This window comes from Scyliorhinus canicula, chromosome 3 (genome assembly GCF_902713615.1).
Source record: "Scyliorhinus canicula chromosome 3, sScyCan1.1, whole genome shotgun sequence".
Classification (NCBI taxonomy): Eukaryota; Metazoa; Chordata; class Chondrichthyes; order Carcharhiniformes; family Scyliorhinidae; genus Scyliorhinus; species Scyliorhinus canicula.
This window is the reverse complement of record NC_052148.1, coordinates 8,506,438-8,528,701: the sequence shown is the minus strand read 5'-3', so window position 1 is coordinate 8,528,701 and position 22,264 is coordinate 8,506,438. Positions and strand designations below refer to the sequence as shown.

General features: G+C 50.5%; 1 protein-coding gene across 7 annotated transcripts in view; it reads right to left on the bottom strand.

Annotated features, from left to right (window-relative positions):
- Positions 1-19,375: 19,375 nt before the first annotated feature.
- Positions 19,376-22,264, bottom strand: part of wdr54 (WD repeat domain 54) — a 57,657-nt gene continuing 54,768 nt past the window's right edge. For all 7 annotated transcript variants that reach the window (XM_038793089.1, XM_038793090.1, XM_038793091.1 and 4 more), the window contains one exon: positions 19,376-20,846. In XM_038793089.1, coding sequence (XP_038649017.1) covers positions 20,715-20,846 — 132 coding nt within the window. In that variant the 3' untranslated portion in view covers positions 19,376-20,714. The remainder of the gene's footprint in view (positions 20,847-22,264) is intronic.

The window sequence follows — 22,264 nt, the reverse complement described above, 5'->3', positions numbered from 1 at the left end:
TCCCGACAGCGGAGAATCCCGACAGCGGAGAATCCCGACAGCGGAGAATCCCGACAGCGGAGAATCCCAACAGCGGAGAATCCCGACAGCGGAGAATCCCGACAGCGGAGAATCCCGACAGCGGGGAATCCCGACAGCGGGGAATCCAGCCCATGATAAATTAGACCAAGAAAGGGTCAGGCATGTACCTGGTGAGAGAGTTTCATGAGGAGAGATTGAGGGATATGGAGAAAACGGATTGAGGGATATAGTGAGGAGAGATTGAGGGATATGGTGAGGAGAGATTGAGGGATATGGAGAAAACAGATTGAGGGATATGGAGAAAACGGATTGAGGGACATAGTGAGGAGAGATTGAGGGATATGGAGAAAACGGATTGAGGGATATAGTGAGGAGAGATTGAGGGATATGGTGAAAGATTGAAAGATATAGTGAGGAGAGATTGAGGGATAGAGTGAGAGGGACTGAGCGTTATGGTAAGAGTGTGGGTTGGTTGGATTATTTGAAAGGTTCGATTTTGATGCCCAATAATCTTATCTGTATTCTTAGGCGGAGGGCAGTGAATCTGACTCCTGATCAACTTCCCATTCTTTCACTTTTCAGTTTCACATTGACTGACGCTGAATTAACTAGCCTGCAGATGCATAAGGATCCCTATCAAAGAAAGTCCATATAGGCTTTGCTGCCTGTAGTAATATCCTTAAATAAAATATTTGTTGATGTTATTAGTTCCAGACTCTGAGGGACAGAAATGTTCACTGTGGTTCACAAGCCGTTTAATAATTTTATATTTGGAAGGCTCATCAATATTCAACCTGTGGCCCAACAACTGATGCAGTAACACTGTGACAGTGAAACGTGGGCTGGCCTCTCAGTAACACTGTGTCAGTGCAATGTGGGCTGGCCTCTCAGTAACACTGACAGTGCAATGTGGGCTGGCCTCTCAGTAACACTGTGTCAGTGCAATGTGGGCTGGCCTCTCAGTAACACTGACAGTGCAATGTGGGCTGGCCTCTCAGTAACACTGTGTCAGTGCAATGTGGGCTGGGGTCTCAGTAACACTGTGTCAGTGCAATGTGGGCTGGCCTCTCAGTAACACTGTGTCAGTGCAATGTGGGCTGGGGTCTCAGTAACACTGACAGTGCAATGTGGGCTGGCCTCTCAGTAACACTGACAGTGCAATGTGGGCTGGCCTCTCAGTAACACTGACAGTGCAATGTGGGCTGGCTTCTCAGTAACACTGACAGTGCAATGTGGGCTGGCCTCTCAGTAACACTGTGTCAGTGCAATGTGGGCTGGCCTCTCAGTAACACTGACAGTGCAATGTGGGCTGGCCTCTCAGTAACACTGTGACAGTGCAATGTGGGCTGGCCTCTCAGTAACACTGACAGTGCAATGTGGGCTGGGGTCTCAGTAACACTGACAGTGCAATGTGGGCTGGCCTCTCAGTAACACTGTGTCAGTGCAATGTGGGCTGGCCTCTCAGTAACACTGAGTGCAATGTGGGCTGGCCTCTCAGTAACACTGACAGTGCAATGTGGGCTGGCCTCTCAGTAACACTGACAGTGCAATGTGGGCTGGCCTCTCAGTAACACTGACAGTGCAATGTGGGCTGGCCTCTCAGTAACACTGTGTCAGTGCAATGTGGGCTGGCCTCTCAGTAACACTGTGACAGTGCAATGTGGGCTGGCCTCTCAGTAACACTGACAGTGCAATGTGGGCTGGCCTCTCAGTAACACTGTGACAGTGCAATGTGGGCTGGGGTCTCAGTAACCCTGACAGTTCAATGTGGGCTCGCCTCTCAGTAACACAGTGCAATGTGGGCTGGCCTCTCAGTAACACTGACAGTGCAATGTGGGCTGGCCTCTCAGTAACACTGACAGTGCAATGTGGGTTGGTCTCTCAGTAACACTGACAGTGCAATGTGGGCTGGCCTCTCAGTAACACTGTGACAGTGCAATGTGGGCTGGGGTCTCAGTAACACAGTGCAATGTGGGCTGGGGTCTCAGTAACACAGTGCAATGTGGGCTGGGGTCTCAGTAACACAGTGCAATGTGGGCTGGCCTCTCAGTAACACAGTACAATGTGGGATGGCCTCTCAGTAACACAGTGCAATGTGGGCTGGCCTCTCAGTAACACAGTGCAATGTGGGATGGCCTCTCAGTAACACAATGCAATGTGGGCTGGCCTCTCACACACCACACTATCAGAGTAGATCATTTCAGATAAAGAACCTGTGCCAGTTAGAAATGCTCGATAGCCTTCTCCTCTGCTGTAATTGTGTATCAATTCTTCCTGTGTGGTCCGATGTTGTGGGAATGTCGACCTGAATTAAAGCTGGATGAGTTTGCAAGCAGTAAATCACCAAAGACCAAACAACACAATAAAGGGGCAAATGTGGGTCTCGCAGAGTTCAGCAAAAATCACTGGAAAACTTTTAAGGTTGATGAAATAATTTAAGACAATTCCAAACCTTTCCATAGTTTTATCAGACGATCATGGATAACTCCAGAGCTAGTGAGTTATTCAGGGTTACTTTCCAAAAGAACCAAATCAAAATCTGTTGAGAATGGAAATGACAATTAGAAAGACATCAATGCACATTGGAAATAAAACCAGAAAATGCTGGATAATATCAACGGGTCTGGCAGCATCTGTTGTGAAACAGGTGACGGGGGTAATTTTCTGGCCTTGTTACGCCCCCGGCACAAATCCCGAATGGCCGGAAACGCTCGGGAGAGAGAGTGCTATAACAGGATGTGTAATGGGAAGATCTCAGAATGAGGCCTTTTCTGCCCTCCCACTGGCAACGTAATCAGGTTCACACCCTCCATACATTTTAATATATTCAAACATTCAAAATCGGCTTAACACCGAATCTACCGAGAAAGTCAGATATTCCCACGCCAGCAGGAATCACAACTGGTCTCCAAAAACAGAGACCATTCCGGAGGCTCGGAGGCCAGTGTAGCCCCCAGCTGGTCGGGGCAGGGCAGGGCAGTGCTACGGCACCCTGCCACTGCCAACTGGCAGAGCCTGAAGGGGGCGGTGTCTGAATGGGACGGTGCCTGAGCAAAACCGAATGGGACAGCCTCGATGCCAGGGATCCTTCAGTGGGGGTAGATGCCAGTCATCCCTTTAAACAATGCCGGCATCTTCAGGCCCTGCCCCTCACAATGACAAAATCCACCATCTGAAACTTGTGGCATAGTGGTTAGCACTGTTGCTTCATAGCACCAGAGACCCGGGTTCAATTCCAACATTGGGTGACTCTGTGTGTGGAGTTTACACGTTCTCCCCGTGTCTATGTGGGTTCAATCCGGGTGCTCCGGTTTCCTCCCACAGTCCAAAGATGTGCCGGTTGGGTGATTGGTCATTCTAGCTTGTCCCTTAGTGTCACATGGTAAGGTGGGGTTACAGGGATAGGGCTGGGGAGTGGGTCGATGTAGGGTGCTCATTGAGAGGGTGGGCTGAATGGCCTCTTTCTGTACAATAGGGATTCTATGAAATAATCTTTTTCCCTTTTACTTATGATTTTTTACCCCTTCCTTTCTGTTTTGCCTTGCCTTGTGTGTGTATATAGAGGGTGGGGGCAAGTTAAAGTGGGGAATTAGGAAATAGGTAATAGTAAACCAGTTGTATTTGCTGCATTTTCATTGTAGTTCTTGTTATTAATAAAAAGTAATTGTGTTTAAATTTACAAACCTAGTGACTGTAATTATTGGGTAGCCAAAGGCCAAAGACTTTTGTTATTTTTATCAGAATTATTGGTTAATTCACTTGCGTTGTGACTCCGGGGTCTGTAGGGCTGGAATTGACCGTGCACTAGCCCAGGGTGGAGTAACAATAAAGAGACCGAAACCAGACACAATAATTCAGATGTGGTCTCACCAAGACCCTGCACAGATACAGGAAAACATCCCTACTTTTATATTCCATTCCTCCTGCAATAAACACCAACATCCATTTGCCACCCTAATTACTTGCTGTACCGACACACCAGCTTTCTGAGATCAATGTACTAGGACACCTAGACCTCTCTGTGCCACCGAGATCAACAAACTGAGGAAATGGCTGAGGAACTGAACAGGTTTTTTGGGTCGGTCTTCACAGTGGAAGACACAAATAACATGCCAGTGATGGAAATGAGGCTATGACAGGTGAGGACTTTGAGAGGATTGTTATCACTAAGGAGATAGTGATGGGCAAGCTAATGGGGCTAAAGGTAGACAAGTCTCCTGGCCCTGATGGAATGCATCCCAGAGTGCTAAAAGAGATGGCTAGGGAAATTGCAAATGCACTTGTGATAATTTACCAAAATTGACCCGGTGGATTGGAAATTAGCAAACGTGACACCACTGTTTAAAAAAGGAGGTAGGCAGAAAGCGGGTAATTATAGGCCAGTTAGCTTAACTTCGGAAGCAGGGAAGATGCTGGAATCCATCATCAAGGAAGAAATAGCGAGGCAACTGGATGGAAATTGTCCCATTAGCCAGACGCAGCATGGGTTCATAAAGGGCAGGTCGTGCCTAACTAGTGGAATCTTTTGAGGCCATTACCAGTGCGGTAGATAATGGGGAGCCAATGGATGTGGTATATCTCGATTTCCAGAAAGCCTTTGACAAGGTGCCACACAAAAGGTTGCTGCATAAGATAAAGATGCATGGCATTAAGGGTAAAGTAGTAGCATGGATAGAGGATTGGTTAATTAATAGAAAGCAGAGTGGGAATTAATGGGTGTTTCTCTGGTTGGCAATCAGTAGCTAGGTGTGTCCCTCGTGGATCAGTGTTGGGCCCACAATTGTTCACAACTTACATAGATGATTTGGAGTTGGGGACCAAGGGCAATGTGTCCAAGTTTGCAGATGACACCAAGATGAGTGGTAAAGCGAAAAGTGCAGAGGATACCAGAAGTCTGGCAGATGGAATACAATGTTGACAAATGTGAGGTTATCCATTTTGGGAGGAATAACAGCAAAAGGGATTATTATTTAAATGATAAAATATTTAAAATTGCTGCTGTGCAGAGAGACCTTGGTGTGCTAGTGCATGAGTCGCAGAACATTGGTTTACAGGTGCAACAGGTGATTAAGAAGGCAAATGGAATTTTGTCCTTCATTGCTAGAGGGATGGAGTTTAAGACTAGGGAGGTTATGCTGCAATTGTATAAGGTGTTAGTGCGGCCACACCTGGAGTATTGTGTTCAGTTTTGGTCTCCTTACCTGAGAAAGGACGTACTGGCACTGGAGGGTGTGCAGAGGAGATTCACGAGGTTAATCCCAGAGCAGAAGAGGTTGGATTATGAGGAGAGGTTGAGTAGACTGGGACTGTACTCATTGGAATTCAGAAGGATGAAGGAGTATCTTATAGAAACATATAAAATTATGAAGGGAATAGATAGGATCGATGCGGGCAGGTTGTTTCCACTGGCGGATGAAAGCAGAACTAGGGGGCATAGCCTCAGAATAAGGGGAAGTAGATTTAGGACTGAGTTTAGGAGGAACTTTTTCACCCAAAAGCTTGTGAATCTATGGAATTCCTTGCCCAGTGAAGCAGTTGAGGCTCCTTCATGAAATATTTTTAAGATAAAGATAGATAGTTTTTTGAAGAATAAAGGGATTAAGGGTTATGGTAAAAAATAATTGGGTGATCTAAATTTATAAAAAATAAATAAAAATAAATGGACTTGCTGGATATGTGACCTAGCAATTTCTCGGGTTTCTGATAGGGGAATCAGTAATTCGGGCCAGAAAGTGGAGCTGAGTCCACAAAAGATCAGCCATGATCTCATTGAATGGCGGAGCAGGCTCGAGGAGCCAGATCGCCTACTCCTAGTTCTTATGTAAACTTACCCCATTTAAATTAAATTCTGTTTTTCAATTCTCGTTGCCAAAGTGGACAAGTTCATATTTTCCCACATTATATCCGCCTGCTAATTGTTTCCCACTCACATAACCTGTTCATATCCCTTTGTAGAGTCTTTACTACCTCTTGCCAACTTACTCACCTTGGTATCATTGGCAAATTTAGCTACCATTCATTGGGTCATCTTCATCCACATCATTGATCTCGATTGTAGATCGTTGAGACCCAGCACTGATTCTTGTGTCATTCCACTAGTTATAACTAGGGGCTGGTTTAGCACAGGGCTAAATAGCTGGCTTTTAAAGCAGACCAAGGCAGGCCATCAACGCGGGTTAAATTCCCGTACCAGCCTCCCAAACAGGTGCCGGAATGTGGCGACTAGGGGCTTTTCACAGTAACTTCATTTGAAGCCTACTCGTGACAATAAGCAATTTTCATTTCATTTCATTTCAGCTTGCCAACCGGAAAAATAATCATTTATCCTTACCCACTGCTTCCTGTTTGATAACAAGCCTTCTACAATGTTCATATATTATCCCTTACACCATGAGCTCTTATTTTGTAGTAGCCTTTGATGTGGCACCTCAGCAAATGCTTTTTGGAAATGCAACTACAGCAGCACATTGTCAGATTCCCCTTCATCCACATTACCTATCACATGTTCAAGGAACTCTAATAAATTAGTTAAACACAGTTTCCCTTGTCGAAGGCCATTTGAGTTTTTACCTTCATATAGAAGAATATATACTACAATCAACATAGTGTTAACTGGTGAACAAGAGATCTGAACCAGGCAATTACTGATTCCCCTATCAGAAACTCTAGAAATTGGCAGGTCACATATCCAGCCAGTCCATTTATTTTTATTTATCTTTTATAAATTTAGATCACCCAATTATTTTTTCCAATTAAGGGGCAATTTAGTGTGGCCAATCAACCTACTCTGCACATTTTTGGGTTGTGGGGGCGAAACCAATGCAGACGGGGAAAATGTGGCCAGTCCATTTATTAATTCAAATTATGAAAGAGCAATCCCTATAATTATAATTTTGTGTGGTTCATAGAATTTACAGTGGAGAAGGAGGCCATTCGGCTCATCGAGTCTGCACCGGCTTTTTGAAAGAACACCCTACCCAATTCCACACCTCCACCCGATCCCCACAACCCAATAACCTGACCCAACACGAAGGGCAATTTTGGACACTAAGGGCAATTTATCATGTCCAATCCATCTAACCTGCGCATCTTTGGACTGTGGGAAGAAACCGGAGCACCCGGAGGAAACCCACGCACACACTGGGAGAACGTGCAGACCCCGCACACAGTGAACCAAGCCAGGAATCGAACGTGGGACCCTGGAGCTGTGAAGCAATTGTGCTAACCACCATGGACCGTGCTGCCACAAGTGTTTAGTTCAAGATCCAGCTCTATTTTGTGTCCTCTGCTAATTACTGAATGCAAGAACTCCCCATCTTGGAATAGCTCAGTGAGAACATGTCATATCTAAAGACACATTTCAAGAACCATGTAGAGAAAAGGAGGGAGCGGGGCGGGGGGGGGGGGGGGGGGGGGGGTAAATTGGATAAACATTTATACATGCATTTCTGTAGTTAATGGAATTCTAACTTTTTAAAGAATGTTTTAATTGAAAACTTTTTCATTTATAGCAATATAATATAAATTGGATGCTTCAAACTGCAACATAAGAGGAACACAGTCAACAGTAAAGAACACATCAAAACCTAACCACCAAAAATAATCTAAATTCCCCTAACAACTGACGGTGACTAACTCTTTGAAAAAGGAAATGAATGGCTGCCCTCTCAGGTACAGCCCCTCGACCGAGCCCCTAATGGTGGACCTGACCTCCAGATGTAACAATTCCATGAGGTCATCCAATCAGGTCGAGACACTGGAAGTAGAAGACCTCTACCTCAGCAGGACTCGCCTCTGGGCTATTAACAGGGCAAAGGTGAGGACATTCACCATCATGCCCGTCTAGAGCAATGGCCTGTCTGCCCCCCTGAAAATGGCCACCAACGGACAAGGTTTCAGTTCGACGCTAAGTATCTCTGACATGTTGTTTAAGAAAGAAACCCAAAAGTGTAGGGCGAGATTCAATGGCCTTGTTGCGCTCTCGCTCGATCGAGTGAGACGAGGATGGTGAATAGCGGGAGAGGCCAACAATGAGATCCAGGCCAGCCGGCAAACTGTTGGTGATCTAACCGGCTCGCCCCCATTGGCGATATTGGGATCCCACCGTAGCGTGGCGAGAAACCAATATTCACCACTTAAGACCGATTTCCATACAATTAACGGGGGCCACCCCATTTCCCATTTCGAGTGATGATGTGGGCGCCAATTAGTACTCCTTTTGAAAAATGTGAACCTGACGGAAGGGCTGCTTCAGGGACCCGAGGAGGTGAGTAGCCATGTTCGCTCACAGACGGAAAGCCCAAGGGCACAGGTCTTGCTGTCCATGTGCTCGGAGGGTGTGGAGGGCAAGCGGGGGTGTCCAGGAGTATTGGACCTAGGGAGGGGAGGTGGGCAGTCCCTCTGCTGGGGGGGGGGGGGGGGGGGACACCATGCGTGAGTCCTCCATGCCGCCCCTGGATCGTATGTACCTGGGCGAAACCCTGCATCTCTGCCTCACCGACCACGCATGACCTCCAATGACTGCAGAGGCCTCTGGCCGTGCGGCTGAAGGCTATTGATAACAGGGAATTGGCAATCGTAACTTTGTGATCACTTCACACATCCCAAGTGGATCGCCGGGGTTAGGCGTCCCATGTAGCATGTGGGTTTATTGCCTAGCTGATGCGACCATCAATTCACTCGAGACAAGAGTAGAAATAAACTGTGGCTTTGATCAACTAGAACAGTGCCTGCCTGCGACTGATCCAATACTGAGAACCGCCTACAGATCGACAGCTCTTTATACCTCCCTTCAAGGGGAGGAGCCATGGGCGGAGCCCATACGAGCCCCAACATGTTCCCCTATGGATAATGCCTTACAATGGCCCATAGGAGGAGCCCACAGGTGCAACAGCATAGCACAGATACAAATACAAGGGCAACAGCACAGAAACAAATACAATGGTGGATTATTGGCATAATACATTCACCACATTCACCCCCTGTTAAAAAAATGAAGTCCGGCAGGGGTGACGGGTTCATAAGTTCATCCGGTCCGGCGCACGGATTTTGCGCTGTGATCGCCGAAGCTCTGGCGTTGTTGCTGGCCCGGGTGTCGAGCTTGTCCATGCTGGCATCGGTAGTGAGGACGCCGGTGCGGGTACAGACGTTGACTCTGGGAGTGTCTCTTCTGGAGCTTCATTCCTGTGGATCGGTGGACGGGGATGGCGGGAGGGAGCGCGGGAGCCACATAAGGGCGGGGCCGCTGGTCATGTTAGGTTGAACGGGGTATGGTGGAGGGGCATTGGTGGTGGTGGAACCGGCTGCATATGGTGAGTGGGGGTAGGGCCCCCCCCGAACTTCAGGGTTAGGCTCCTGAGGTTGCATTGGAAATCTAGTCCGAATAGGAGGAGCGCAGAGGCCTGGGAGCACATATGATTTAAAATTTGCGTACTCGGTGCCCTGTATTGCTAGGGTTGCGTGAATGTGGTGAATGTATTATGCCAATAATCCACCATTGTATTTGTATCTGTGCTATGCTGTTGCACCTGTGGGCTCCTCCTATGGGCCATTGTATGGCATTATCCATAGGGGAACATGTTGGGGAACATGTAGTGCACCCTCGGATTTGCACCGAGTGTGACCCGGAGGCGAGGGAAATGGTTTGATGCGCTGGGAAAATTGGAAGCAAGCAGCGTCTTACCATGTCCGGGTGAAAGAAGCTCTCTGTGCTCCCGGAGTCGAAAAGGCAAGGCGTCTCGTGCCCGTTTACCCAGACGGTCATCGTGGAGCTCCGGAGGTGCTTGGGTAGGTCCAGGGTGACCGCGCTGAGTTGCGGGTAGCCGGCGTGGTCGGAGGTGCTGGGTGGTTCCGCGATGGCTGCCCTTGTTGATCGTACGCGTCGAGCAGCTTAGCAGATGGTGGTCAAGATGGTGGCCCTCGTTGTTCGAAAGTGGCGGCCGGTGAGGAAGATGGCGTCCAAGATGGCGGCCCCCATGGATCGCACGTGGCCGGCCGCGTGGGGGGGGGGGATAGCCAAGGTGGTGGCTCCCGTGAGTCGCACGTGCTGTGAGGGCTGGAAGATGGCTGCCCCCACGGATAGCACGAGGCTGATGACGTGTCTGCAGGGGGCTGAGTCGGCAGACACGCTGCCACACTGCGGGGTCTGCGGGCCTGTGAATCTGAGGATCGGGCCTGTGAGTTAGAGTTCTTGGACCTGGCCAGGCAAACTTTAGCTAAATGTCTTTTCCTCCCGCAGCTGCTGCAGTTCGCGTTACAGGTGGGCAGTGCTGCCGGTGTTGGGACTGGCCGCAGAAATAGCAGAGTAGCCCCCCATGATGGGCGGGCGGCTGCGCGGCACAGGCCTGGGGTAGTCTTTGATCGGGGGTCCACGAGGGGGTCGCGTGGTCAGCCGGGAACGCGTTCAGGCTCTGGAACCCTACTTCCAGAGAGGAGGCTAACTTTACCGTCTGATCCAGGTCCAGGGCTCCCTTTTCGAGTAGGCGCTGCCTCACATTGTTGGACCGGACTCTCGCCACGTAGACGTCTCGGACGGCGAGTTCCATATGTTGAGTGGCCATAACGGCCTGGTAGTTGCAGCTACGTGCGAAGACTTTGAGGTCACGTAGGTAGTCTTCTAGCGATTCCCCGGGACGCAGACGGTGAGTGGTGAGGATGTGTCGCGCGTAGACCTCGTTCACGGGCCGTACATAGAGGCGTTCGAGCATCGCGAGGGCGTCTGCGTAGGTGGTGGGCTCGTTGAGGTGAACAGAGATTCGATGATCCACCCGTGCGTGGAGGAGGCTCAGCTTCTGTTCTTCGGAGGCGGCTGCGAGATAGGCCTTGAAGCGTTCGAGCCAGTGTAAAAAAATGTATTTTGCCTCCGCGGCCTGCAGATCGGGTTCCAGTCGGTCAGGTTTGAGGGCCGATTCCATAGTTGCATTGTAGTTGATAAAATTGATGCGACCATCAATTCACTCGAGACAAGAGTAGAAATAAACTGTAGCTTTAATCAACTAGAACAGTGCCTGCCTGCGACTGAACTAATACTGAGAACCGCCTACATGTCGACAGCTCTTTATACTTCCCTTCAAGGGGAGGAGCCATGGGCGGAGCCCATACGGGCCCCAACATGTTCCCCTATGGATAATGCCATACAATGGCCCATAGGAGGAGCCCACAGGTGCAACATCACAGCACAGATACAAATACAAGCACAACAGCACAGAAACAAATACAATGGTGGTTTATTGGTATAATACATTCACCACATTCATCCCATGTTAAAAAAATGAAGTCCGGCAGGAGTGACGGGTTCAGCCAGTCCGGCGCACGGATTTTGCGCTGTGATCGCCGAAGCTCTGGCGTTGTTGCTGGCCCGGGTGTCGAGCTTGTCCGTGCTGGCATCGGTAGTGAGGGCGCCGGTGCGGGTACAGACGTGGACTCCGGGAGTGTCTCTTCTGGAGCTTCATTCCTGTGGATCGGTGAAGGGGGATGGCGGGAGGGGGCCCGGGAGCCATATAGGGGCGGGGGCGCTGGTCATGGTAGGTTGGGCGGGATATGGTGGAGGGGCGTTGGTGGTGGTGGAGCCGGCGGGCGCCAGGTCCTGGAGGGAGACCGTCTCCTGTCGGCCATCAGGGTGTTCGATACAAGCGTAGGTTGGAGTGTGGGAGCTGGACCCTCTCGACCAGAGGATCGGACTTATGGCTCCTGACGTGTTTTCTGAGTAGGACTGGCCACGATGTCTTCAGCCAGGACTGAAGCCAGTGCCCAGCTGTAACCTCCTGCCAGTGAGAAACTGGGAGATTCCATGATCGCAGTGTCAGTAGGACGGTCTTCCAGACCGTCGTATTCTCCCTCTCCACCTGCCCGTTTCCCCTGGGGTTATAACTGGTAGTCCTGCTCGAGGCAATGCCCTTACTGAGCAGGTACTGACGCTGTTCGTCGCTCATGAACAACGAGCCATGGTCACTGTGGACATAATTGGGGAAACCAAACAGGGTGAAGACACAATGTAGGGCTTTAATGACGGAGGACGTGGTCATGTCGGGGCAAGGGATTGCAAAGGTGAAGCAGGAGAACTCATCAATAATATTGAGGAAATATGTATTGTGGTTATTGGAGGGGAGAGGCCCTTTGAAATCGATACTGAGGCGCTCAAAGGGCTGGGTGCCTTTACCAGGTGGGCCTTATCTGGTCGATAGAAGTGCGGTTTACACTTCGCACAGATCTGGCAGTCCCTGGTCATGGCTCTGACCTCCTCGGTGGAGTAGGGCAGGTTGTGGGCCTTGATATAGTGGATAAGCCGGGTGACCCCCGGGTGGCAGAGGTCATCGTGGATAGCCCGTAGTAGGGCATCTTGCGCGCTGACGTGTGCCGCGGGATAGGGCATCTGGGAGCTCGTTGAGCTTCCCAGGACGATAAACTATATCATAATTAAAAGGTGGAGAGTTCGATCCTCCACCTGACTGAAAATAATGACATGCAAATGAAAATCGCTTTTTATCACAAGTAGGCTTCAAATGAAGTTACTGTGAAAAGCCCCTAGTCGCCACATTCCGGCGCCTGTTCGGGGAGGCTGATACCTCAAGATCTTATTCTTCTTGACCTTTCCCTGCTGCGTATTGTCGAACCTGAAGGCTACCGATCGTTGGTCGGTGCCGAGGGTAAACCTCCTACCAGCGAGGTAGTGCCTCCAGTGCCATACGGCTTCCATGATGGCTTGGGCCTCCTTTTCGACTGAGGAGTGCCGAATTTCGGAGGTGGTGAGGGTGCGCGAAAAAACCGCTACCGGTCTGCCGGCTTGAGGGTAGCGGCGAGAACGGCCTCTGATGCGTCGCTCTCCACCTGGAAGGGGACGGACTCGTCCACCGCGCGCATTGCGGCTTTGGCGATGTCCGCCTTGACGCAGCCGAAGGCCTGGCGGGCCTCAGTTGCCAGTGGGAAGATGGTGGCTTTGATTAGTGGGCGGGCTTTGTCCGCATAGTTGGGGACCCTACTCGTGACAATAAGCAATTTTCATTTCATTTGAGGTTGCGCGGTTGTTTGAAGACAAGTAGTGGGTGTGTGGAGATGACCTTGGCAAGATGTTCATCTTCATCGATGACGTGTTGAAGGCTGCGAAGAAGATGTCATAGCTTTTCCGCTCCGTGGAAGTACTGAACGACGAAGGAGGAGGTTGGTGCGTTGTTTTGCTGTGGCGCTTTGGAAGTGTCGATCGATGGGTCGAGTGCCATAACCCATTCATACGAGGGCATCTTTCAGCATCTGTTAAGCTCCTCCTCATCTGAGCAGATCCTGTGTATATGGGGGGCTTGTCCATGGGGGATGGCTTCTTTAATGTGTTTAGGGTGGAAGCCGGAGAAGTGGAGCATCGTGAGGTTATCCGTGGGCTTGCGGTAAAGCGAAGTGCTGAGGTGACTGTCCTTGATGGAGATGAGTGTGTCCAAGAATGCAACTGAATTTGGAGAGTAGTCCATGGTGAGTCTGATGGTGGGATGGAACTTACTGATGTCATCATGTTGTCGTTTCAGTGATTCTTCGCCGTGGGTCCAAAGGAAAAAAATGTCATCGATGTATGTGGTGTATAAGCGTCATCAGCCACGACCGCAACGGGTACCCCCTGTTGCCCAGTAACCAGCCCCGCAGATAGGGTGGCGTCCCTCGAACATGCTGGGGATCAGAGATTGTGCCAGTATGAACGGGTCACACACACTGCCCGGGAATTGGGCGCAGATGTGCAGGATCCGTATCTGATGGTCACAGACCACACAGTTCATGGAGTGGTACCCCGTCCTGTTGGTGAACAGCGGCCTGTTATCCACCGGTGGCCGTAGGGCAACGAGCACCCCATCGATTACGCCCTCGACCCGAGTAATCCCGGCCATGGCAGCAAGCCCCACTGCCCGGGCATCCTGGTGGGAGTGGACCACGGGGAACTGGATGTACCGTTCCGCCTGGGCAAACAGGGTGTCAGTCACGGCGCGATTGCACCTGTGCACCAATGCCTGGGAGAAGCCGGACCGGTCCCCACTCGGCAATTGGAACGACCCCGTCGCATAAAGGTTCAGCACGACCATCACCTTGACGGCCACTGGTAGCGGGTGTCCTACCCCACTCCCACGTGGTGCCAGGTGTGCCATCATATGGCAGATGTGTTGGACAGTCTCCCGGCTCATCCGCAGTCTCCTCCTGCATGCCCGGTCTGGGAGTTCCTCAAGGGACATCTGGCACCGGTACATGCAGGGCCTCATTCGGCACCTCCTTGGCACCACCACCTCCTCTTCGTCCTGTTCCTCCTCCTCCTCCTCCTAGCCTTGTTCCTCCCCCTTGTCCTGTCGGGCGGGCGGCCCTGCAGCCTGAGCGGCTGCCACCTCCTCTCTGAGGCCCCCCGCTAACGCTGCCACAGGGCTGCATGCAGGGCAGCGGCCCGCATCACAGCGGCCAACATCTGCAGGGGGTGAGGGGAGAAAATGTTATCATGGGCATACATCCGTGCACAACCAGGTACCATGTTTGGCACCGAGCGCCCCGCCATGCATGCTCCCCACCCCGTCAATGCCACCACTCCTGGCGCCTATCTCTGCTGCCAGAGCCACCGTTTCATGGCACTGCCGTCACTGGGGTCTGCCGTCAGTGTGGCCGTGGGTGTTCCCCCCCGGTGGGTGTCGTCGGACGGCCAGGGAAGTGGGGCAACACCCACCCATACAGCCGGTAACATTGCGTTCGCCCAGGGGCCGGGGTGGGTTGCCAATAGGATGACCTGCCCTCAAATGGGGCTTAGTGCATGGGCGCCACCCTGTCATGTCGGGGGCTTCCCGGCTGCTCGGCCTGTTTCCCCCCCCCCTGCAGAAAGCACGGCCGGTGTCTGTTACGGGAGCCCGCAGTCCCCCCCCCACGCTACCTCTCACAGCCGCCTGAGCCAACACGCCGGTACCACGGTTTTTAATCGGTGGTTAGAACCACGCCGTCGGGAAATCAGCCCATCCGGGACGCAGAATGGCTGACGCCCCAGAGAATCGGTGGCCAGGGCAGTTAGTGAGATGTGTACTGCACTTCCGGGCCGCACGGCGGGTGCCACGATTTCATCAAGTTGGGAGGGGTCCGGAAAATCCAAAATCGGCGCTAAACTGGCGTCAAACCTGATATACATTAATGATCTGGAGTAACTGAAGGCACTGTTGCTAAGTTTGCAGATGATACAAAGATCCGTAGAGGGGCAGGTAGTATTGAGGAAGCAGGGGGGCTGCAGAAGGATTTGGACAAGCTAGGAGAGTGGGCAATGAAGTGGCAGATGGAATACAATGTGGAACAGTGTGAGATTATGCACTTAGGAAGGAGGAATCTAGGCATTGACTATTTTCTAAATGGGGAAATGCTTCGGAAAGCAGGAGCACAAAGGGACTTGGGAGTCCTTGCTCACGATTCTCTTAAGGTTAACGTACAGGTTCAGTCGACAGTTAGGAAGGCAAATGCAGTGTTAGCATTCATGTTGAGAGGGCTGGAATACAAGAGCAGGGATGTACTTCTGAGTCTGTGTAAGGCTCTGGTCAGACCCCATTTGGAGTATTGTGAGCAGTTTTGGGCTCCGTATCTAAGGAAGGATGTGCTGGCCTTGGAAAGGGTCCAGAGGAGGTTCACAAGAATGATCCCTGGAATGAAGAACTTGTCGTATGAGGAACGTTTGAGGACTCTGGGTCTGTACTCATTGGAGTTTAGAAGGTTGAGGAGGGGATCTTATTGAAACTTACAGGATACTGCGAGGCCTGGATAGAGTGAGGCCTGGATAGAGTGGATGCGGAGAGGATGTTTCCACTTGCAGGAAAAACGAGAACCAGAGGACACCATCTCAGACTAAAGGGACAATTCTTTAAATCAGAGATGAGGAGGAATTTCTTCAGCCAGAGGGTGGTGAATCTCTTTGCCCAAAAGTCTGTGGAGGCCAAATCACTGAGTAACTTTAAGACAGAGATAGATAGGTTCTTGATTAATAAGGGGATCAGGGGTTATGGATAAAGGCAGGAAAATGGGGATGAGAAAAATATCAGCCATGATTGAATGTCAGAGCAGACTCGATGGGCCGAGTGGCCTAATTCTGCTGTTAAGGGAAATTATTCATTAGGAATCATTTTATTTTGTTTATTAGCTTATGTCTGCAACAGTGTGGACTGCGGTGTCATTCTATACTAGCTTACTTACCATAACAATCTAATTCTGCACTGACCTGATAAGAATGCGGTTACTGGCGAGTCATTCTCTCAGTCACCCACTGACATCTGCCACGTTCCGATTAATTGCTGAGTCATTCTGTCGCTGACAAACTGACCGTTAACTATTGAGACACCTGTTATCCTTGTAATTGAGGACAAGGAGCTGCGAGCATTAGATAACGAATGGTTTCAGAGGAATGTGATTGGAAGCTAATTGTTGCTAGGGGAGCCTAATTGGTCGTGTATGTAACTCCCCAAGCTAATTAGGAACTAACCCATGTACATGTCTAAAAGAGGCTAACTGCCATTGTACAGTTGACAAGGTGCCCACGAGCACTGCCGAGTGCCTGGCTTTCTCCCAAAAGCTTTTGCCAATAAATTGAATTGACTCAACTCTTTGGTGTGAACACTGCTCCCATGTCTTATGGTCTTATAACACCACAAACAATGACGGGGCTCTCACTGGCTGAAATGCTGATGGGCAGGAAGCCAAAATCTCACCTGGATCTGCTGCATCCAGTTGTCAAAGCGAGAGTGGCAATTCGTCAGGAAGTGCAGGACCTATAACTTTTTTTATTGTCACAAGTATGCAGTTACTGTGAAAAGCCCCTAGTCGCCACATTCCGGCACCTGTTCGGGTAAGCTGGTACGGGAATTGAACCCGCCTTGTTCTGCATCACAAACCAGCTATCTAGCCCACTGAGCTAAACCAGCCAAATGGAGAGACATGACCACCATTTAATCCAAATGACTGTCCGTGTGAGAGATTTCGGCAGTGACCAATGCTGCCTGCCTCCAGTCATTCTCTTTTTTTTTAAATTTAGAGGACCCAATTCATTTTTTCCAATTAAGGGGCAATTTAGTGTGGCCAATCCATCTACCCTGCACATCTTTGGGTTATGGGGGCGAAACCCACGCAGACACAGGGAGAATGTGCAAAGTCCACCCAGACAGTGGCCCAGAGCCGGGATTGAACCTGGGACCTTGGCGCCGTGAGGCTGCAGTGCTAACCACTGCGCCGCCGTGCTGCCCTCTCCAGTCATTCTCAACCAAAGTGGTCCAGTCTCCTTCGCGGGGAAACTAACTGATGGAAGAGTCCTCCGCAAGCACCAGGATCAGGCTCGTCAGCAGCAAGACTCGGAAACAACCAGGTTTCCAGACCACACAGCAGAAGGGAATTCTATTGTGGAAATCCAGCAGGAAATGCTGCCTGAAAACAGGGACATCCAGTGGTCTCTGCTCCAGGAATGGGTGAGAGACAATCATTCGCAGATACTTGACCCACTCCTGCGCCCACAAGCCAGGCTCCATTGACACAAGGCTCACCAGTGTCTATGGTGATCGCAGTACAGTTGATACGTGTCATTGTGCGTTAATGCTTGAATGGAAAACCAAATTAAAATGGTGATTGAAATTAAAGGAGTGAAATTAGCGTGTACACTAAATATGTCAACTAAATACATCAATCAAGAGCATTTATGTTGCTGTTGTAGTGCAAGGGTGGAGTTGAATGACTATTTCAACACTGCTGCCAACTTGGGTGTACATGCTGTACCATCCTTTATATTTTTGAAGTAAAGGCTATTAAGTATTCAAAACCGGTACGTCTATCTTGTCAAGTTACAATAGGCTTTTTCTTTTCGATTAATTCATACATTAGATTTAGGTGTTGCTGGTTTGACTAGCATTTTTTGCCCATTGCTAGGGGCTTTTCACAGTAACTTCATTGAAGCCTACTCGTGACAATAAGCGATTTTCATTTCATTTCATTTCCCTTGAGAAGTTGGTGGTGATGAGCTTTCTTCTTGAACCGCTGCAGTCCCTCTCATGCAGGTACACCCACAGTGCAGTTAGGGAGGGAGTTCCAGGATTTTGCCCCAGCGAGTGAAGGAACGACCAATATATTTCCAAGTCAGGGGGGTGAGTGACTTGAAGGGCAATCTCCAGGTGGTGGGGTTCCCAGGTGTCTGCTGCCCTTGTCCTTCGAGATGGTTGTGGTTTTGAAGGTGCTGCCTGAGGAGCCTTGGTGGGTTGATGCAGTGTATCTTATATATGAAGGCCTGCATTCTCAACCTTGCCCCTCGCCTGAGGTTAAACCCCCTATGGTCATCTGGGACTATAGCAACTTTACCGTACACACTTCTGCCACTGTTGGTCAGTTGTGGAGGGAGTGAATGTTGGAGGTGGCGGATGCGGCAGTCAATCAAGCGGGGCTGCTTTGTCCTGGATGGTGTTGAGTTTATTGAGTGTTGTTGGAGCTGCACTGAGTATTCCATTACACTACTGACTTGTATCTTGTAGATAGTGGACAGACCTTTGGTGTCACAAAGGGAGTTACTTGCCCCAGAATTCTCAGTCTCTGACCTGTTTTTGTAGTCACAGTATTTATATGGTTTGGCTGGATTACTAGTCCAGCAACATTGCCACAATGGCACCATTTCCCTGATGTCAAGAACAGGTGCATTGGCGAAACAAGGTCAAGCAGCCTTTCCCCTCTTGTTGGTTCGCTCAGCACCTGCCACAGATCCAGTCGAGCAGCTATATCCTTTAGGACCCTGACAGCTTGGTGGGTGGTGGCCTTACTGAGCCACCCTCGGTGGTGGATATTGAAATCCCCCTCCCCAGAGTTCATTTTGTGGCCATACCAACCTCCGTGCTTCCTCCAAGTTGCAACATGGAGTACTGATTCATCAGCTAAAGGTGGGTGGTAAATAGTAATCCCATGTCTGACCTGATGCGATGAAATTTCATGGGGCCCAGAGTCAATGTTGCTGATAAGTGGTAAGTAATATTGATGCCAAAGTAGTGTCAGACAGTGTCCATCTGCAACAAGCTCTCCATTTACATTCAATGACAGTACCTTTGCTGAAGCAACATGTTACAACATGTGGCCCATATTCACAGTTCTTGATATTGTGTGTGATAAATCAAATAGCTGAAGATTGGAATCTGTGATTCTGGGGAGCTCAGGAAGATGCAGAGATGGATGATCCACTCATGACGACTGGCTGTAGATGATTAATTCCGAAGTCTATTTGTGTAATGACCCAGCAACTCATTTTATTTTGGCTGCAGTTTTCCAAAACAGTTGCTTTTAAACCCAACAATCTGAGATGGTACATCCTAAAGGACGTAAATAAACCCTCTCACTGATACACTGTTTGGGATATATTTCATATTTTAAAACAATTTTGCAACATCCATATGATTGGCAATTTCCTCAGGCCAAGACAGGTTATAAATATTAAAATCAGATAACTTCTATATGCTGATTTTACATTGTCAGATCAACAAGATCACCTACTTATTCTTGTCCACAACAGCAATCAAAAATAAATGAGCAAATATTTTCTTTAATAACGACCAAGGAAATATAATAATAAAATCAAACTGAATATCTACAACAAATATGAAAACTGGAGAACATTTTTACAATTTTAAACAGAGCTTTTGATGGGACCTTCCTTTTTTCTATTCTGATGTGGGTGTTACTGGCAAGGTTGGTAGTATTTGCTCATGCCCAGTTGCCAAGGTGGTGGCACCTGCGTTTTGAATCATTGTTAACAGTTTGGAGAAACTTTAGGTTACTTCTGAGGGCAGTTAAGAGTCACGTTGGTGGGGTCAGGAGTGACTGTCGGCCAGAGCGAGTAAGAGCAGCAAGATCCCAAAGGACATTTCGAGAAGCCTTATTTTTAAATAACAACTGGACAGTTTCACGATCACTTTAGTGAGACTAGCTTTTTATTTACAATCCAAACTGCAACAACACTAACATCTACCTGATAAAGTGGAAAATTGCACAGGTATATCAGGACAACGCAGTCTAATCACCCATCAGTCTACTCGAGATCATCAGCAAAGGGATGGAAAGCATTGACAACAGTGCTATCAAGCAGCACTTACAGAGCAATAACCTCCTCACAGATACTAAGTTTGGTTTCTGTCAGGGCCACTTGGCTCCAGGTTTCATTACAGTCTTGGCTCAAACGTGGATAAACGTGCTGAGAGTGGGTGCCCTGGATATCAAGGCAGCGTTTGGCTGAGTGTGGCATCAGGAAGTTTAGTAAAATTGAAATCAATGGGTTCTGGCTTCAAACTCTCCACTGGTTGGAGTCATATTGAGCACCAAGGAAGATGGCTGTGGTTATTGGAGTTCAACCATCTCAGTCCCGGGACATTGTGGTGGGATTTCAACTCACCTGTTACTCGCTCAATAACACAACCACTATATTACCATTTGGCTAACACGAGGATCAATGGTAATTCACGGTGAGAATCGGTTTCTATTAGGGAGACTGTAATAAATATGTATTTCCACAGTGCGGAAGCAACAAATAAGGAAAGAAAACAAATAATTTCACAGTTAACAAAACCTGCGACCAGGAACCAAATGACACAGGTGGAAACGGGTGCCTTGCGTGTAATTCTGTTCAGAGGAAGCTGGTGCCCTTCCCCAGCCTCTGAGTGTGTTCTCCTGTAGTGTCTCTCAGCACCTGGACTTTGCACTTACACCTGGACATAACGAATAATCTCACTCAGGTCATATCCTGTCACAGCAAAGGCAGTTCCTTCGGGGTCACAGAACTTGGCTCCACAGATCTGAACATCGGTTACACATTCTGTGTGCTCGTGCTCCACCTGACAAGAAAAGATATCCCATTATATCCTTTGAATAATTCTGCTCAGCTTTTGACTTCATATTTCATGGCCCTCAGTTCACATCTACAACATCTTGTTATAGTTAGGCCTCGCTGTCCTGGGCGACCGGGCCCCGGCGTCCTGGCAGACCGGGCCTCGCCGTCCTGGGAGACCGGGCCTCGCCGTCCTGGGCGACTGGGCCCCGGCGTCCTGGCAGACCGGGCCTCGCCGTCCTGGGAGACCGGGCCTCGCCGTCCTGGGAGACCGGGCCTCGTCAAGCTGGCAGGCCGGGCCTCGTCGTCCTGGGCGACCGGCCCTCAGCGTCCTGGCAGACCGGGCCTCGCTGTCCTGGGAGACCGGGCCTCGCTGTCCTGGGCGACCGGGCCCCGGCGTCCTGGCAGACCGGGCCTTGCCGTCCTGGAAGGCCGGGCCTCGCTGTCCTGGCAGACCGGGCCTCGCTGTCCTGGGCGACCGGCCCTCAGCGTCCTGGCAGACCGGGCCTCGCCGTCCTGGGAGGCCGGGCCTCGCTGTCCTGGGCGACCGGGCCCCGGCGTCCTGGCAGACCGGGCCTTGCCGTCCTGGAAGGCCGGGCCTCGCTGTCCTGGCAGACCGGGCCTCGCTGTCCTGGGCGACTGGCCCTCAGCGTCCTGGCAGACCGGGCCTCGCCGTCCTGGCAGACCGGGCCTCGCCGTCCTGGCAGACCGGGCCTCGTCGTCCTGGGCGACCGGGCCTCGTCGTCCTGGGCGACCGGGCCTCGTCGTCCTGGGCGACCGGCCCTCAGCGTCCTGGCAGACCGGGCCTCGCTGTCCTGGGAGACCGGGCCTCGCTGTCCTGGGAGGCCGGGCCTCGCTGTCCTGGGAGACCGGGCCTTGCCGTCCTGGCAGACCTGGCTTCAATGTTCTGGCAGACCTGGCTTCAATGTCCTGGCAGACCTGGCCTCAACCAGAGCCCGGGCCTCACCGTCCTGGCAGGCTGGGCCTCAACCAGAGCCCGGGCCTTTCCATTCCGGGCCTCAACCAGAGCCTGGCCTCAACCAGAGCCCAGGCCTCCCCATTCCGGGCCTCAACCAGAGCCCGGGCCTCAACCAGAGCCCGGGCCTCAACCAGAGCCCGGGCCTCTCCATTCTGGGCTTCAACCAGAGCCCGGGCCTCTCCAGTGTGGGCCTCAAACGGAGCCTGGGCCTCTCCATTCTGGGCCTCAAGCGGAGCCCGGGCCTCTCCATTCTGAATTAATCAGAACTCAGGCCTCTCCTTTCAGGCCTCTCAATGACAGACTGTAGCCCAGCTCAGGCATCTTCAGAGCCCTTCTTTTCACACTTCTGGGATTATGTGAGTGGTTTATCTAGCCCTGACCGGTGGAACACTTTGCAACATGGAGTCTATACGGTAGGGATGAGTTACTGAATGTAAACTTGTTTT